This window comes from Heptranchias perlo, chromosome 10 (assembly GCF_035084215.1).
Source record: "Heptranchias perlo isolate sHepPer1 chromosome 10, sHepPer1.hap1, whole genome shotgun sequence".
Taxonomy (NCBI): Eukaryota; Metazoa; Chordata; class Chondrichthyes; order Hexanchiformes; family Hexanchidae; genus Heptranchias; species Heptranchias perlo.
In genome coordinates, this window is record NC_090334.1 from 32,531,021 (window position 1) to 32,549,774 (window position 18,754).

General features: G+C 40.6%; 1 protein-coding gene across 5 annotated transcripts in view; it reads right to left on the bottom strand.

Moving 5' to 3' along the window:
- Positions 1–18,754, bottom strand: part of heatr5a (HEAT repeat containing 5a) — a 97,894-nt gene that overhangs the window by 65,417 nt on the left and 13,723 nt on the right. For all 5 annotated transcript variants that reach the window (XM_067991412.1, XM_067991411.1, XM_067991413.1 and 2 more), the window contains exons 7-14: positions 15,926–16,083; positions 15,023–15,272; positions 13,984–14,139; positions 11,547–11,797; positions 11,134–11,245; positions 8,527–8,679; positions 6,251–6,350; positions 335–444 (exon numbers count right to left, since the gene is read on the bottom strand). In XM_067991412.1, coding sequence (XP_067847513.1) covers positions 335–444; positions 6,251–6,350; positions 8,527–8,679; positions 11,134–11,245; positions 11,547–11,797; positions 13,984–14,139; positions 15,023–15,272; positions 15,926–16,083 — 1,290 coding nt within the window. The remainder of the gene's footprint in view (positions 1–334; positions 445–6,250; positions 6,351–8,526; positions 8,680–11,133; positions 11,246–11,546; positions 11,798–13,983; positions 14,140–15,022; positions 15,273–15,925; positions 16,084–18,754) is intronic.

The window sequence follows — 18,754 nt, forward strand, 5'->3', positions numbered from 1 at the left end:
TTTATTTAACTTTACTGAGAGGAGTTAGTTTGTTGCTTGTTGGGCACTGGGTTTCTTATTGTCATCAATGATATTCATTTTCTTATATCTATTACTCTTGTGCCATGACCATGGATTGTCTGCATTCCCCAATTCTTATCTGATGTTATATTTATTTCTTTTGAAGTATGAACAGTAAAAAGTAGAATGCCACTAAGGTGAAAAGGAGGAAAAAGAGAAAGGAAAAAAACATATGTTTCAGTACAACTTAATCCCACATAAATGATCTTACCCTGCCACTACAAGTGTGTATCAGATAATAGACACTCAAATTATTCATTTCCATCACACCCACCTTCATAGGTCTTAGGTGGCAGCAAAGCCAGAATCTCATATAACCGTTGCCTAAACACCATTGAAACAGTCTTCAAAGGCATTCCATAGGACTTATTCAGTGCAGGCAGTCTAAAAAACAAACATACGCTTACCATCTCAAGGCACAAAGCAAATTAAATGGAGAGAGGAGGTTTATAACAGAAGCATTTTATATTATCTCTACGGCTTCTTTTACCAGTGTTTTAACCAGAAAGAGTAGTACTAAAACTGCTGCCCACTGAAAATGAAAGGCTAACCACAGTAGCAACTGTACAGCTGTCAAATACAGCCAATGCAACACTGGGACTTGGGCTAACAAATTATGAAAATGTGGTGAAATTGAGTGAAGAGGAGCTGATGCTGTTTTAGAAGTTTAGCAACTTTTTTTTAAAAAGGCTCCTGTGTTGAGAAATTAATAAAAATCTAACAACACTATTTGGTTAGGGTTAAGAAACAATAAAGGTGGCATTATACGACTGGGTGTATTCTATAGGCCACCAACTATTGAGAAGGATATCGAGGAGCAAATTTGCAGGGAAATTACAGAGAGGTGCAAGAGCCATAGTGTAATGATAATGGGGGACTTCAATTATCCTAATATAGACTGGGATAGTAATAATGTAAAGGGCAGCGAGGGGGAAGAATTGCTCAAGTGTGCGCAGGAGAACTTTCTTGATCAATATGTTTCCAGCCCAATGAGGAAGGAGGCATTGCTGGATCTGGTTCTGGGAATGAGGTGGGTCAAGTGGAGCAAGTATCAGTAGGGGAACATTTAGGGAACAGTGATCATAGTATCATAAGGTTTAGATTAGCTATGGAAAGGGACAAGGAGCAATCTAGAGTAAAAATGATAAATTGGAGGAGGGCCAATTTCAGTGGATTGAGAACAGATCTGGCCCGGGTAAAATGGAATCAAAGATTGGCAGGCAAAACTGTAATCGAACAATGGGCAGCCTTTAAAGAGGAGAAGGTTCGGGTATAGTCTAGGTACATTCCCACAAGGGGGAACAGTAGGGTAACCAAAGCCAGAGCTCCCTGGATGATGAAAGAGATAGAGAGTAAGATGAAGCAGAAAAAGGGGGTGTATGACAGATGTCAGGTTGCTAATACAAGTGAAAACCAGGCTGAATATAGAAAGTTCAGAGGAGCAGTGAAAAAGGAAATAAGAGGGGCAAAGTGAGAGTATGAGAACAGACTGGCAACTAACATAAAAGGGAATCCAAAAGTCTTCTTTGGCATGTAAATAGTAAACGGGTAGTAAGAAGAGGGGTGGGGCCAATTCGGGATGAAAAGGAGGTACTGGCCATAATCTTCCAATCATCCTTAGATACGGGGGCAGTACCAGAGGACTGGAGAATTGCAAATGTTATACCCTTGTTCAAAAAAGGGTGTAAGGATAAACCCAGGAACTACAGGCCAGTCAGTTTAACCTCAGTGGTTGGGAAACTTTTAGAAACAATAATCTGGGACAAAATTAACAGTCACTTGGACAAGTGTGGATTCATAAAGGAAAGCCAGCACAGATCTGTTAAAGGCAAATCGTGTTTAACTAACTTGATGGAGTTTTTTGATGAGGTAACAGAGAGGGTTGATGAGGACAATGCGGTTGATGTGGTGTATAAGGACTTCCAAAAAGCATTTAATAAAGTGCCACATAATAGGCTTGCCCATGGATTTAAAGGGGCAGTGGCAACATGGATACGAAATTGGCTAAGTGACATGAAACAGAGAGTAGTGGTGAAAGGACTGGAGGAAGGTATACAGTGGTGTTCCCCAGGGGTCGGTACTAGGACCATTGCTTTTCTTGATATATATTAATAATTTTGACTTAGGTGTACAGGGCACAATTTCAAAATTTGCAGATAACACAACAGTTGGAAGTGAAGTGAACAGTGAGGAGAATCGTGATAGACTTCAAGAGGACACAGACAGGCTGGTGAAATGGGAGGACAAGTGGCAGATGAAATTTAACAGAGAAGTGCGAAGTGACACATTTTGGTAGGAAGAGCAAGGAGAGGCATTACAAACGAAATGGTACAATTCTAAATGGGGTGCAGGAGCAGAGAGACACGTGGCAGGGCAGGTTGAGAAAGCGGTTAATAAAGCATATGGGATCCTGGGCTTTATAAATAGAGGCATAGAGTACAAAAGCAAGGAAGTTATGATGAACCTTTATAATATGGTTCGACCACAACTGGAGCAGTGTCCCCAATTCTGGGCACTGCACTTTGGGAAAGGTGTGAAGGCCTTAGAGAGAGTAGAGCAAAGATGAGGGACTTCAGTTACATGGATAGACTGGAGAAGCTGAGGTTATTCTCCTTAGAGCAGAACATGTTGAGGAGGTTTGATGAAAGGTGCTCAAAATCACGAGGAGTCTAGACAGAATAGATGGAGAGAAACCATTCCCATCAGCAGAAGGGTCGAGAACCGGAGGACACAGATTGAAGGTAATTGGCAAAAGAACCAATGGCGACAGGAGAAAAAAATCTTTTTACGCAACAAGTGGCTGCGATATGGAATGCACTGCCTGAAAGGGTGGTAGAGGCGGATTCAATTGTGGCTTTCAAAAGGGAATTGGTTAAGTACTTGAAGGAAAAAAATTTGCAGGGCTACGGGAAAAGGGCAGGCCGAATGGCCTCCTTCCGTGCTGTAACCAATCTATGATTCTAATACAGAATCCCTCTCAAATGTCCCAGCACCTATAACATGATGTGCAGAAAACTTCCTGCACGCTGCACAGTAATACCCAACATGTCTACGGATTTAGCCATCAGCAACAGTAAACTCTTGAAATGCACAAAAAGACAAAGCAAATGACGGAAAATCAACTTTACATTAGACAGATTTCCTAAAGTTCTAATCAGTAAATATAAAGGTAGTAAGAAGCTTTCCCCCTCCAATATTCTCCCAACACCCCATCCCCATTAAGATGATTCATACTGGAATACGATTCCAATGAGCAACAGCAGCTCTCTGATGCTTTGCCTGTGACCATTCTTAATGAGTAACTTGGCAGAAAGTGTCAATGAGCTATACATCATGGAACCAACCAGGGAACAGGCTATTTTAGATCTTGTATTATGTAATGAGATAGGGTTAATTAGTGATCTCACAGTAAAAGAACCTCTGGGGAAAAGTGATCATAATATGATAGAATTTCACATTGAATTTGCAAGTAACGTACTTAAGTCACAAACTAGAGTCTTAAACTTAAATAAAGCCAATTACATAGGTATGAGGGGCAAGTTATCAAAGGTAGATTGGGAAATTAAATTCAAGGGTTTGACAGTTGGAAAGCAATGGCAAACATTTTAAGAAATATTTAAATATTCTCAACAAATATACATTCCATTGAGAAATAAAAACTCCACAGGAAAAGTGATCCAACCATGGCTAACTAAAGAAGTTAAGGAGAGGATTACATTGAAAGAAGAGGCTTATAATGTTGCCAAGAAGAGTAATAAGCTTGGGGATTGGCAGAGTTTCAGAAATCAACAAAGGACGACCCAAAAATTTACAAAAAGGGAGAAAATAGAATATGAAAGTAAACTAGCAAGAAATATAAAAACGGATTGTAAGAGTTTCTACAAGTATGTAAAAAGGAAGAGAGTAGCAAAAGTAAATGTTGGTCCCTTCGAGGCTTAGACAGGAGAAATTATAATGGGGAATCAGAAAATGGCAGATGTGTTGAACAAATATTTTGCATCTGTCTTCACAGTAGAAGACACAAAAAGCATACCAAAAATAGTGGGGAACCAAGGGGCAAATGAGAGTGAGACACTTAAAACAATTAATATCACTAGAGAAAAAGCACTGGACAAAATGATGGGACTAAAAGCTGACAAATCCCCTGGACCTGATGGCCTACATCCGAGGGTTCTAAAAGAGGTGGCTGCAGAGATAGTGGATGCATTTGTTATGATATTCCAAAATTCTCTAGCTTCCATAACGGTCCCAGTGGACTGGAAGGTAGTAAATGTTACCCCGCTATTCAAGAAGGGCGGGAGAGAGAAAACAGGGAACTACAGGCCAGTTGGCCTGACATTGGTCGTCGGGAAAATGCTGGAATCCATTATTAAGGAAGTGGTAACAGGGCACTTAGAAAATCATAACATGATTAGGCAGAGTCAACATGGCTTCACAAAACGGAAATAGTGTTTGACAAATTTATTACAGTTTTTTGAGAATGTAACTAGCAGGATAGATAAAGGGGAACCAGTGGATGTGGTATATTTGGCTTTTCAAAAGGCATTTGATAAGGTGTCATATAAAAAGGTTGTTATACAAGGTAAGGGCTCATGGGGTTGGGGGTAATATATTAGCATGGATAGAGGAATGGTTAAAGGACAGAAAACAGAGAGTAGGGATAAACAGGTCATTTTCAGGTTGGCAGGCTGTAGCTAGTGGGGTGCTGCAAGGATCAGTGCTTGGGCCTCAGCTATTTACAATCCATATTAATGACTTGGATACATTACACTCGGTCCCTTCATCTAAGTTTGCTGACGATACAAAGCTAGGTGGGAAAGTAAGCTGTGAGGAGGGCACAGAGTCAACAATGGTATATATATATATAGTTTAAGTGAGTGGGCAAGAAGGTGGCAAATGTAGTATAATGTGGGGAAATATGAGGTTATTCACTTTGTTAGGAAGAATAGAAAAACAGAATATTTTTTTAAATGGTGAAAAACTATTAAATGTAGGTCTCCAGAGAGACTTGGGTGTCCTTGTACAAGAAACACAAAAAGTTAGTATGCAAGTACAGCAAGCAATTAGGAAAGCAAATGGAATGTTGCTCTTTATTGCCAGGGGGTTGGAGTACAAGAATAAGGAAGTCTTACAACAGTTGTACAGAGCATTGGTGAAACCTCACCTGGAGTACTGCGTACAGTTTTGGTCTCCTTATCTAAGGAAGGATATACTTGCCTTAGAGGCAGTGCAACGAAGGTTCACTAGATTAATTCCTGGGATGAGAGGGTTGTCCTACGAAGAGAGGTTGAGTAGAATGGGCCTACACTCTCTGAAGTTTAGAAGAATGAGAGGTGATCTCATTGAAACATAAGATTATGAGGGGGCTTGACAGGGTAGATGCTGAGAGATTGTTTCCCCTGGCTAGAGTGTTTAGAACTAGGGGGCATAATCGCAGGACGCGGAGTCGGCCATTCAAGACTGAGATGAGGAGGAGTTTCTTCACGCAAGGGGTTATGAATCATTGGAATTCTCTACCCCAGAGGGCTGTAGATGCTGAGTCATTGAATATATTCAAGGCTGAGATGGATAGATTTTTGGACTCTAGGAAAATCAAGGGATATGGGGATCGGGCGGGAAAGTGGGGTTGATCAGCCATTATCTGATTGAATGGCGGAGCACGTTCGAGGGGCTGCATGGCCTACTCCTGTTCCTATTTCTTCTGTTAACTATGGTGGACATCAGAGTGAAACGTGATCCTGTTCCTCATGCACCCATGACCCACTAACTTCTATGAAAGGACTACTAAATCTTAATACATATCTTTGAACTTCATTCATAAATAAGTGGTTTTCCCCCTTCCTCCAACAAATGTCAGTGGGAAGTTTAACTTTTAATTATATCAATGCCAATGTGTTAGATTTGTACAATATTTACAAGATAAGCTCGTTACAGAAAATAAGCAAAGCCGACTTGTTTGGGGGGGGGGGGGGGGGGGAGAAGAAAGGACCTTTCTTGTTACAATGAGATCCTTTACTATAATAGACTTGTTTTATAAATAATTGTTTTAAAAAGTATTGATAAAATTTCATCAACTGAACATTCAAAACAATGACCATACTCAAAATTTTACAAGCAAAAGAACGCACATTACTGTTTGAAGATTACAGACACCTCAACGAATGGTTGTTAAAAAGCTTATACAACTTACTTTGTCGATAAAGCCACAGCGGAGGTAAGAGGTGGAAGGAGTCTCTCAATTACATCATCTGTCAACAAATCTCCACAATGCAACACAAAGCTTTTCATTGCTAAAAAAAAATAAAAAACTAATTTAATAGTCTTAAGAATTTTTTTTTAAAAAAAAGTTAAAGGTCTACTGAAAAAAAAAGTGACCGAGATATGAAAATGTAAACATAAAAAAAACCTGCATTAGCTAAAAATCAAATAAAAACAAAAAATGCTGCAAATGCGCTGGTCTGTCAACAACAACATGCATTTATATAGCGCCTTTAACATAGCGAAACGTCCCAAGGCACTTCACAGGAGCGTTATCAAATAAAATTTGACACCGTGCCACGTAAGGAGGTATTACAACAGGTGGTTGGTCAATGAGGTAGGTTTTAAGAAGTCTCTTAAAGGAGGAGAGCGAGGTAGAGAGGCAGAGGGGTTTAGGGAGGGAATTCCAGAGCTCAGGGCCTAGGCAACTGAAGGCACGGCCATCAATGGTGGAGCGAATAAAATCAGGGATGTGCAAGAGGCAAGGATTGGAGGAGCGCAAAGATCTCGGAGGATTGTAGGGCTGGAGGAGATTACAGTGACAGGGAGGAGCGAGGCCATGGAGGGATTTGAAAACAAGGATGAGAATTTTAAAATTGAGGCGTTCACGGACCAGGAGCCAATGTAGGTCAGCGAGCACAGGAGTGATGGGAGAACGAGACTTCATGCGAGTTAGGATACGAGCAGCAGAGATTTGGATGAGTTCAAGTTTATGGAGAGTGGAAGCTGGGAGGCCAGCCAGGAGAGCACCGGTCTGGAGGTAACAAAGGCACGGATGAGGGTTTCAACAGCAGATGAGCTGAGGCAGGGGTGGAGATGGGCAATGTTACAGAGGTGGAAGTTGGTGGTCTTGGTGATGGAGCGGATATGTGGCTGGAAGCTCATCTCAGAGTCAAATAGGACGCCAAGGTTGCAAACGGTCTGGTTCAGCCTCGGACAGTGGCCAGGGAGAGGAATGGAGTCGGTGGCGAGAGAACGGCGTCTGCAGTTGGGATCGAAGACAATGGCTTCGGTCTTCCCAATATTTAGTTGGAAGAAGTTTTTGCTCGTGTCAGACAAGAGAGACAGTGGAGGGGTCGAGAGAGGTGGTTGTGAGGTAGAGCTGGGTTCTTCAGCATACACGTGGAATCTGACATTGTTTTTTTGGGTGATATCGCTGAGGAGCAGCATGTAAATGAGAAATAAGAGGAATAGGAGGGCTAGATCCTTGGGGGACTCCAGAGGTAACGGTGCTGTCAGCACTGAATTATATGAAGATTCTGTAATTCAAATGTTAAGTGAATCTTCTCGCTTTTCAGCTGCTGATGAACAGAATGTGTATTTCCAGCTTCTGTTCTTATTTCAGCAAAAATTTAACTTTTTTTTTCATCAGTACTCTGAAACACAAGACTAAACAAAGCAAAGAAATTGACATTTTTCACCTTTAATTTTGGGTCACAAACATTCCGGTTTCAGGTGAACAAGACCCAATTGCTTTGCCTTGTACTGAACCACCTCCCCTTAACATGACTTGCTTCACTTTTCAAAAAAAAACAACAGTATAACCAACCCTTTAGCTATATGGCATAATCTGTCAATACCGCTATTTCTGCATCTTGTCTTTCAAACGGAGTCAGAAAAAAAGTGCATATCCCAATTTTAATGTCTTCCTAATTGAGTACATGTAACATGAATAATAAAAATGAGCAACAAGTAAAATTAGTTTTCATTCATTTTTCCACTATTCAGCACAATGGGCCAGAATTTGCTATCAAAATAACAGCAAGGCTAATGGTGCTCGCTGTTCTTTATGGGTAAACGGTACAGCAACTATGGGCGAGGAGCGGGTGTAGTTAAACGTGAATATCCAAAAGTTGCTGTCCGAGTTGTGCCGCCCCGCCATCAGCTTCGCAAAAACGGTATCTTCCTTAAGCCTCCTTTTTTTTTTAAGAATTTGCTGTATTTGCCCATTAAATTCGCCACAGAAAGTTAAGTCTCGTTATAACAAGGGCAAGTACCCTTTTAACGACATGGTAAGTGTTCATTGACAGTAATGAACTTCTCTAGCACCAAAAGTTAGCTATAACAAGTGTGGAGTCTCATTCTTTCAGGTATTAATTGTTGGAGATTTAAAAAATGTAAAGTTTAAATTTTTGCTTAAATTTTGTAAGCCAATGGGAATTCACTGTAAAACTGATCATTGATCACTGACAGTTCTAAATGTCTTACCGCACAGAGCTCCTGCACGTTCTTCTAGCGTCACCTGCCACGTGAAGCAGTCCCCACGACTTCTCTCTGTTTCCAAATCTTTTGGGGATTGTGGGAACACACTTTTCCAAAGCAAGAGAATTCTTGGAAGATGGTGCTGAATAACTGCTGGCCCTGGAATTACAAATTGATCAAAAAGTGTTAAATTTGAAAAACTTCATGACTTTGAAAATTGCAAATTGTTCACCCATTATGAACACATTAGAACAAGGCAACATTAGAGATCAATTATAGTAATATTTTTGCTAAAGTGAGGAGGGATCCTATTTATGTAATGATGTGTCGCATAACAAGATGACAGTAAGTTGCATTAAATGAGTGCACTTGTTTCACTACTCTCGCTGAAGTTACGTGAGTGAACATTTTAAAAATTACTTTTACAAGTTATTTTGAACATACATACAATACTATTTCAGTGTTTTACAAGAGTTAAAGCTCAACCAATTCTACAATGTGGGTTTTAACATGTCTAATAGATTGCCAATCTCAAATGTATACGACCAAGACTCTCCTGTGCTAACACAATCATGGGATGATGAGCTTCCCATGTTCTTCTGATATTTTATTTCTAAACATCACACAGCAAGAGTGTGCAGGAATATCAGAGTAACAGAACAATTTTGGTGAAACATGAGCAATTTACAGAGTACTGAGATGAACAAGGCTCAACCCAATGTAAAGGGACTGAGCTATAAGAATGGAGTACCTCAAGCTCTGCAGTCTTACAGAAGGTTGGAGTGAGCAGGAACCTCCCTCTCCTGCCAATCTTCAAACTATACATTAACTGCCTAAGATAAGGTGCACCAAATATGTTACTTCAATGTAAGCTGGGAAAGTAGGACCAAACAACAAACTTAAGTGAGTGAAAAGTCAAGTCCATCTCCTCTGGCATAGCACATGGGTAGTCAAGAAAGTGTAGTTTTTACATCACGCAGAGTTAGAGGATGGGAGATAACTGGACAAGGGTGAGGAAGTGATGGAATGTTGCCAGTAAGAGGGTCGGAGAGGACGGCAGTGTGGGGTGGGAAGGAGAAGGTAGAGAGGTGCAGGAGGCTGGTGTGGGGAGGGGAAGTAATAAGGGAATGATGGAGCAGGGATGGAGGTCAAAGGAGAAGGATCAAAAAGGTAGAATAGTTTTCTAGGGAGAGGGGGCTCCATGGCCCACTCTCTGTTTGCCCTGATTTCTCATTAACAGCTGCATCTTCCTGATTTTCTTTCTCAGTCTTATTAATTTTTGTGTTTTCCAACATTTCTCCCTCTGGTATCAATCTGTGTTTTAATTCAATTCTGTGTCTCCCAATAATCTGTTCCTTCACCCTGATTTGTGTGCTATCAATCTCTACATCTGTTGATTCCTCTGTCTAAACTCAGCTGTGTCTTTTCCAATTGTTCATAACCTTGCCTGCTTTCTCTGCCTTCCCCACCACCTCTGATTTTTTGTACCTGATATGTTCTCGAAGACTCTTATGAGCTGACCGAATGTGCGCTAGATTGTTCTTTTTTTAAATACAGATGTCTCCATTCTCTTGACGATATAAGAGCGTGTAGGGAATTGCAGTTGTTTCGCCAGCTGTCTCCCTTCTGTTGGGTACGAATGTGGCAGTGACAACGTGCAGGTGTTTCATCCTGCAAGAGCACGTTGTGGACGGAGGACCGGTTTCTGACATTCAGCAAGCACAGTTGAGGAGCTTAAATTTAATACTTTGTGGGACACAGAGTCAATGTACGTCTGTGACAATAGGGATGATGAGCGAGTGGGACTTTGTGAAGGACAGGAGATGGCCCACTGAGTTTCAGACATGTTGGTTTGTGCAGAACGTTGAACAAGCAATCTGATAGCAAGGAGAGGTTTATGGAATTGAAAGAGGTGGTGGTAAGCTAGAGCTGGACGTCATCAGCATAGATATGGAAGTTAATTCTGTATGCCTGCAGATGATGATGAGGAAAAGAAGGGGCATAAGGACAGATCCATGGGTGACTCCAGAGGCAACAGTGCAGGGGTGGGAAAATAAGCCATTACTGGAGCAATATTGGCTGCTTTCGGATAGGACTGGAACCACACAAAGACAATCCTATAGAGCTTGGCATATAAAATGTTACATAAAGATGGAAGATGGATAATGCACCACTTTCACAGTCACAGAAAATGTTGTTCATGACTTTGACCAAAGCTGTTTCAGTAGGGTATGGAGGATAGAAGCTGGACTGGAGGGATTTGCAATGAGCTGCAAGGTAATGACATGTTTGAGGACTTTGGAAAAGAAAGCTTTAGATATGGGACGGTAATTTGAGAGGACAGACGGGTCGAAAATTGTTTTTCTTTGACGAGGGGGTATTGATGGCCCGTCAGCAGGTTTTTTAAACTATCAACTGTGGCCTCACAGATCTAGATATCTTGAAAATAATTAAGAAGTGCACTGAATCCTGCAAAATTTCAACAATGCCAAATTGCCTGTTGTCACAATTAATTAAATGCCATTAATCCCTCACCATCTTCTCTTTCCTCTTGTGAACACTCAGACAGCTCCTATATAGAAATTAAATTTTGGTTTTGATGAACAATCTTACCTAGTGTCATCAGTGCAGAAAACAGAAGCCAACCAGCCTGGGTGCGCTGCAATGAGAGGCGACTATTTTGGATTGCTGTACGTAAAAAATCCTCTGCTTGGGTCATAATCAACTGGAACAGATTAATTTAAAAATGAGTCTTACATATACATTAACCATGTACAGGAAAAAAAACAATCGTTAAAACAGCGTAGTATAGGTAATGAATTAAGACAGATATAGGAAAATGGCTGTAACAACTGAAGATTTGGTACTGGCTAACAAAATAGCACTAAAATGCACCTCAACAGGCCTTAAAGGAAAGCAGCATCTTTTTCTGACCGCACAGTTCTTAAATATAGTTTAATTCATTTCAACTGTTTCGGAATCATCTTCATTTTTCTTGTACAAACAAATGTTGGCAAAATCATCACCTTTCCTTTCCCATGAGGAATACCCAGTGGGCAGTACTGCACTGCTCCTAACAATGCTGCTATTGCAAAACTGTATCCAGTCACTGCTTCAGGGGAAGATCTGAGAGCACTCAGACGTTCAGTGCAACGATCCAGAAGAGGAGAAACCTGGGACGGCAAGGCCACTGCAAAACAACGTAAACACCAAGCTGCAGCTAATCTAGCTGAAACACTAGGATGGAGCAGCACTGAAATGACTTTGTCCAGCACACCTGACAGGAGAAGAAGAGATTATGTTTAGGTGACAATGCTCAAATTAAAGTTTCCAACTTCATTGACAAACAATAAATCCTCTTCAAAACAAAACATTCAGCTTGCCACTGAAACATTCAACAATTCTACCTGCAAGCTGGCTGCCAGTTAGCTTGTTATATACCTTTACTGACAAATGACTTGGATAGTACGATCACAAAGTCAAATACAAATGAGGAAGGCCAATCAGCCAATTGAGCACATCCTTTCATAGAAACTGATGGTACCCCCAACATCTAATTGTACCTTGAATGACACCAAAGTTTTTCCCTCCACTATCTTCCCCAGAAGACCACTGCAGATATTAAGCATTCTTTGTTGACGTTGCTTTTACCATTTTGTACTCATGTCCGCTTGTGCCGCAGTAACCCACGAGTACACTGAGCTTGTAATTCACAACCAAAGTAAGCACCGACTGGGACATCATTGATGTATTTAATGGTGCACTTACTAAATGCTTTGTGGTTTGTTTCCAATGCATCTGAAGATCGTGAATGCAAATTTGACGGCAATTGTGAGATGCATCTGTAGAAAATTTCTTTCTATATGATGGTATTAAGTCCTCTTAGGTGGCGACCTACAGTTTATCCGCACATGGGCTTCTTTCAATGACAATTTAAACTGGATGCAAGGAGACACACTTCTGTTTCCTTCAGGCACCTCCCGCAATAGCACAACAGAAATCAAAAACTCAGCAGCAGAGTAAAAACTGAAACTGTCATCCCCATGACCCTGACCATTGTTTCTAAAATAAATTGTCAATGAAAATTAGTTCCAGTAATTGTAATATGAATGTAATATGTGATGAGGTAAGAAGGGTCTGTAGAGGTAACAATATAGTGCTAACGAGTGACTTGAATCAATCCAATACCAGCTGGGAATAAATACCTTAATTGCGACAAAATCAGAATTATTAAATATAGTGCAAGACAGTTTATTGATTCTACTTAGGGATCTCATAAGTAGACCTACTTTTTGCAAGTAATCAGGATGGCATCCATAATATACAAGTAGCAGAATCTCTAGGGATGACTGACTATGTGATTAAATTTGAGATCTCAATCAGCACCAGCACTGCGGCACAAAAATTTGGGCTATCAGTAAAGCAAAAAGCTTCAATTTGGTGAGACAAACTAAACAAAATTAAATGGGATGAGCTAGTGATAAATAATTCAGTTGAGAAAAAAAAACTTTTAAACACTAACAAAAAAATCTGCCACAATGTTGCTCATGGTTCCAGTATCAGAAACAGGAGTTTTAAGGCCAAAGGTTCACAGGACTGAGGAGCAGGATGAGGGGAGTTCCTGGCCCAAAGGCTCTTCAACTTAAATCGTGGATCAGAGCCATAGCACTTAAAAGTAAGCTTGGGAGGTGGGGAAAGTGGAGGGCTTGGAGTGCCAGGGCAGGAGCAAAGGATGGACATAGTGAGTAAAATGTCCCAAGTGGAGGGTTAACAGAAGGGGAATCGAGTAATTACCAAAACCTCAAACATGGGCTGAAACTTTCCCCCAAACTATCTGATGGGCAATGACTAATCAGTAATGGTGGGGACTCACTACAAAACTACAGTGATACTACAGACAAGAATTGGACACAAGTCTGAGAGCACACTTCAAGGCTGTTATACAATTGATGGGTTTGAACAAGAAAACTACAGAAGCAAATAGGGTCCCGACATTTATCTGTTGCCATACAGACGTTTTAGCTAAATATTTGTACTCATCAAAGCAAGAAATATCAGCGCTGGGAGTGGTACAATTTTTCACTTGAACGTACAGTGTCGTCAACAAGCACTCCCAGATCAAGTGCAGATCCCTGCACTCTATCCTAATGATACTGGCAAGTTAGCAGCAAGCTGTTCAGCACCAGTTTGACTTTTTCTTCTTTCTATGTGGCAGAGAGATCAGGAATACATCATATGGGGAATGACAACTATAAACCCATATTCTAGGACTCCTTAGCCCTGTGTTGGTAGCATTATGCAGGAGCATGTCATTTTCACATTCTCTAAAGTAAAATGCATTTCAAAAATATCAATATGAAAAATGATGGAGAACAGCAGCTTCAGCTGAGATTTTTGGTATTAGATTTGCAAACACATCAAAAGCAGCATTGTATCTTGTTACTGAAATTCTTGTCACATTACCTATGGTGGAATCCTGAAGCAGTGGGGTAGCAGTAGAACCAAGGCCTTGTATTAGACTGCCCAACTCTTGTAGGGCACAGACAAGCACATGTTGGCTGGCAGACACGTCCACTGTACCCACCTTTGTCTCCATATTACTGTCACTCATTGCAGCATCTGGCAATGAAGAAAAATTCAAATCAAACTGTTACAGAAATCAAAGGATAATATCACACTTATAAAATGTAACTGCTGCATTCACAATTGAAATGTGGTAACGCATCTATTATTTGATTATTGATGAGGAGTTGAGCCCAACAGCTCAAGCAAACCAGAAAACTGAAAATCTGAATCCCAACATTTGTAAATGACTGACCCCACTGCCCAGTGTCTAATCTTTCAGGGCCTGACTGAAGCACACACCGTCAAAATCAGCACTGGTAGTTCTGATGAGCAGTCAAGCCATTACGCTTTACTGAGGGACAAAAAATAGCAAGGGGGACCTAATTAGGGGAAACAAATCTTACAAGATATAATAATTTCTGAAGTGGAACCTGGATTTTAAAACATTCAAGGCATAAATAAAAGTGAGGTATAGATTTTACAGCCAAGTTCTAGACACTATTCAATGTAAAAACAAAAGCAACATAAGCCTAAAATAAAGACAAATCAGTGAAAATTAGTCATTTGTAAGTTCAATACCTATGCAGGTTGATTCTGAACTTCATTATAACAAGATACATTCCTAGAAAAATGCAATGGTTCAGTACGTAAAAATTTTAGTCATAAGATAGGATCTTTTTTAATGTTGTCTATTTGCCATGCAAATATTATCATCTGGAGCTGGCCAATATCTGTATATGAGGCACAAGCCAGACATTAAATGAGAGACAACACCATGTACAGCTGGAGTAGCAATAGCTGAAATCATGATAAATGCATTCCACTGAACATGCAAGGATCTATCTGTATAGTCCACATGCAAAAATACTACATCTTTGACATATAGGCATTTGTTGTTTCACATGAAGATTCGCCTAGGTCAGTTTTAGTTTCATACCTACAGCTTTCTTCTGTTTACCCACAGCCTGACAGATCTCTTTCGCTGCTGCAATCTGAGCTTTCTCTCCAAGCAGACTTCCTACTGTGGCTCGAAGGATAAATGAAATACAACGGCGACAGCAAATGGCGTCTATTTGAGTCTGGGTAGCTTTTGGATGGGACACCAACTCCAAAACATGTGCAAGTAGGGTAGGAAAATTCAGTTCCAACCACTGACTACCCAGTGTAGAAACAAAAGCAACATAAGCCTAAAAAAGATAGATCAGTGAAAATTATGGTGATTTCTAAGTTCAATACCTAACAAAAACTTTTTTGAAGTAACATTACACGATACATTCCTGGAAGAATTTAATTACTTCTTTCCAACAAACATATAGGGTGTGATCTTAAAATCAATAGATACAACACGGTAACACCAAAACGTGTAACCTGCAGCTCAGTTAATCACTTACTGAGAATTCAATTCTAAACCAATCACAAGATCAAAAATTCACGCCCCAGGGCTTTCTTCAATCTTAATGACGGTTTGCTCCCTTAGAATTAACCAGTTCTCAAATGTACCACTGGTACAGCACACCACATAGCAAAGGACCACTTCACCCTAAGTGAGGAAAAGTAGAAATTGTCTCAAGACCGTGGAGCAGTGCTAAGTCCACAGCACATGCTGAAGGAGGATGGTCATGAGCAAGCAACAAAAAAAAACATTCCAGGCTTAAGACAACAATAGTATTTCAAAAAACAAAGTATCACTCAAATATTTAGAAGTATTCCAGAGTTTTCCACATAATGTTTATCCATCACCAATCTCATTTGATTCCTTGATAAATAAGATAAAAGTGCAGTTAAAAGGTCACTGCAGCTAATGCTTTCTCAAAGGCAAAACTCAAATGTTATTTCTAACCTGAGTTACTCCAATCCTAACATCCCGGTTCACAGAGCTGCCTCCTTTCAGCATCTCTCCACTGACACGCAAGAACCCACTGCCCCCTCGCAGGAAGCCAGAAGCCAGCAAATCCATTGCTTCCTCCAGGGAGGTTTTACGAACAACCTGTCTCGCACCTGAGAGAAATAAGAACAATTAATGTCAATTAAAAAGCTGTGTGTGCTACAGTGGCTTATAACTGAGTTTTTTTCCCAATATATTTTCTAGCTTATCAACTAATCTTCTAATAGGGAAGATTAAATCTATGATATTAAAATATAGAGACTCAAAGCAGACTTCCAGTGCAAACATGTTGGTCAGTCCTGAGAAACCAGAATTCAACTCCCAGTTTAATTTAATTTAAGAATAATTGAGAAGTCGGTTAATTGAGCGAGAAAGTCCTGGGTTTGAATCCCTGCAGCATTCACTCAACATTTCATTCATTTGAAGTGGGTGAAATGAGTACCATGTGTGAGAAAACAGGAGACCACATGCACACACTCTCATTTTTTTCCAGAGAGTAAATGTCCAATCCCAGTTGGATTGTAGGACACAATACCAAGTAGAGGCCAAGTGCTCAGCAGGAGGGAACAATGACTGGGATTCCACTTCATTTATATAATGCATTTAATGCAGAAAAATGTTCCAAGATACTTCAAAGGAAAAATTTTGAGACAAAATGGCCACGAGCCAAAGATAGAGGTATTGGGGGTGGTGGAAGGGTGATCAAAAACTTGCTCTGAAAGGCTTTTATAGAGGGTATCAAAGGAGGAGAGGGAAGAAGAGGCGGAGGGCTTTAGGGAAGTAATTCCAGAGCATGGGGCCTAGACATCTGAAGGCTCAGCCGCCAACGGTGGGTGGAAAAAAGGGAGGCGAAGAAAGTGGGGGACGCACAAGAGGCCAGGGCTGGAGCAACGAGAGTTCTGGAGGGGCTGTAGCAGATTTCTGAGAAAGAGAGCAACAAGGCCATAGAAGGATTTAAACACAAGGATGATCATTTTAATTTGGAGGCCTTGTGGGACCGGGAGATATCGTAGGTCAGCAAGGACAAGAGCGATGCTAAGTGGAACTTGGCATGGGATAGGGTACAAGCAGCAGAGTTTGGATGAGCTGAAGGTTACTGGCCAGGAGCACAAGAATAGTCAAGTCCAGCAGTGGCATGGATGGGCTGAGTCTGGGGCGGAGGCGGGTGATGTTAGAGGTGGAAGAAGGCGGTTTACAATTCAAGAACAGTACTGAAAGAAGCTCCAAGGGGGCTCAGAACACATTGGGCTACAATTTGCTGTCAAAATAACAGTGAGGCTAATGGCAATCGCCATTATTTATACGCAAATGCTACAGCAACTTCAGGCAAGGGGCAGATACGCGGTTAAAGGCAGATATCAAAAAGTTGCTGTCCGAGATGTGCCGCTCTGCCGTTAGCTTCGCGAAAACAGCATCTCGCTGTCTGCCTCACCATTGAAATGCATTGAATGGCATGAAGTTCCTGTATTTGCACGGTAGATACGAAGTAAATTCGCCACAGAAAGTTAAGTCTTGTCCATTTCAGTCTAAGTACCCTTTTAACGATGTGATAATTGTTAATTATTGCCAGTCAATCTCTCTGGCACTGAAAATTAACTTTTACAAATGTGGAGTCTCATTCTTTCAGATTTTAATTGTTGTTGGAGATTTTAAAAATGTAAAATGTAAAATTTTTAACATTTTTTATTTTTCCTGTGTGTTTTTTCCTCTCTCTCTTAATCCGATCTTTCTGTCCCTCTCTCTCTCTTTCTCTTTCTGCACCTGATTTCACAATAATTTACACTTCCTTCTCAGTCCTGGTGCTGCTAATTTAACAATCCTTCAATCTAATTGGTTAAGGAGACTGGTTAAGATCCCAGATGCCGTTTCCCTCACTGCAATGTTATCAGCTTGCACTTTCAGCAACTTGCCATGCAAAAATTTTTAAAACCAAACGTACAAGAGCAAGTCTAACTAATGGCAGACACTGTTCGATGCTCTGCCACAGCAATTTATGGTCCATTATGATAGAGTGCAAGCTGCACCATCCAGAAGGCATGGCTGGGGAAAATAACATTTGAATTGTATGAAATGTTAACATTTCTGCAAAATTCAAAACCTCATTTTAACATGTTGCCGAGTTAAACACCCAGTTTAAAACAAGGCATATCTTGTAAAAAAGGGACACACAGGCAGATAAATGCAAAATACCATGACTGAAGCAGGACAGAGTTAGATTAACCAATTTTTCAAAAGCATTTTGCTGGATTACTTCAGGTTTAGGGATGGATGTTCTCCATCTTTACTAAAATCACTGTTGGCATAACCTTAAGAACAGTCAATTTTACCAGATACTGCCATCCAGACTGTGGGCAGCGAACGAACGGCACCAGCCGCTCGTTGGACTTGCACTTGCCCATAAACTTTCTATGAGCTTTTGCATGGCAACTTCCTCTAAATTAGAGAGCCAAAAAGGCCTTTGCAGGGCACCTGGGACCTGTGTGAACAGGGCAAGCAACTGTGTAGCTCCTTAACCAATCAGATTGGAGCATCATTAATAAACCGCACAGAGTCTGAACCAGGAAGTGTAAGTTAGAATAGTGAATTCAATGCCAAATCAGGTACATAAAAGCGAAATAGAGAGGGTAAGCAAGATTGAGTAGGAGATAAAAGGGGCAAAGTAAAAAAACACAAAATGTAATTTTTTTTTTAAATGTCCAACAACTAATAACTGAAGGATGAGACTCAACAAGTGTTAAAATTAATTTTCAGTGCCAGAGGGATTGTTAGGCACTCATTAAGACT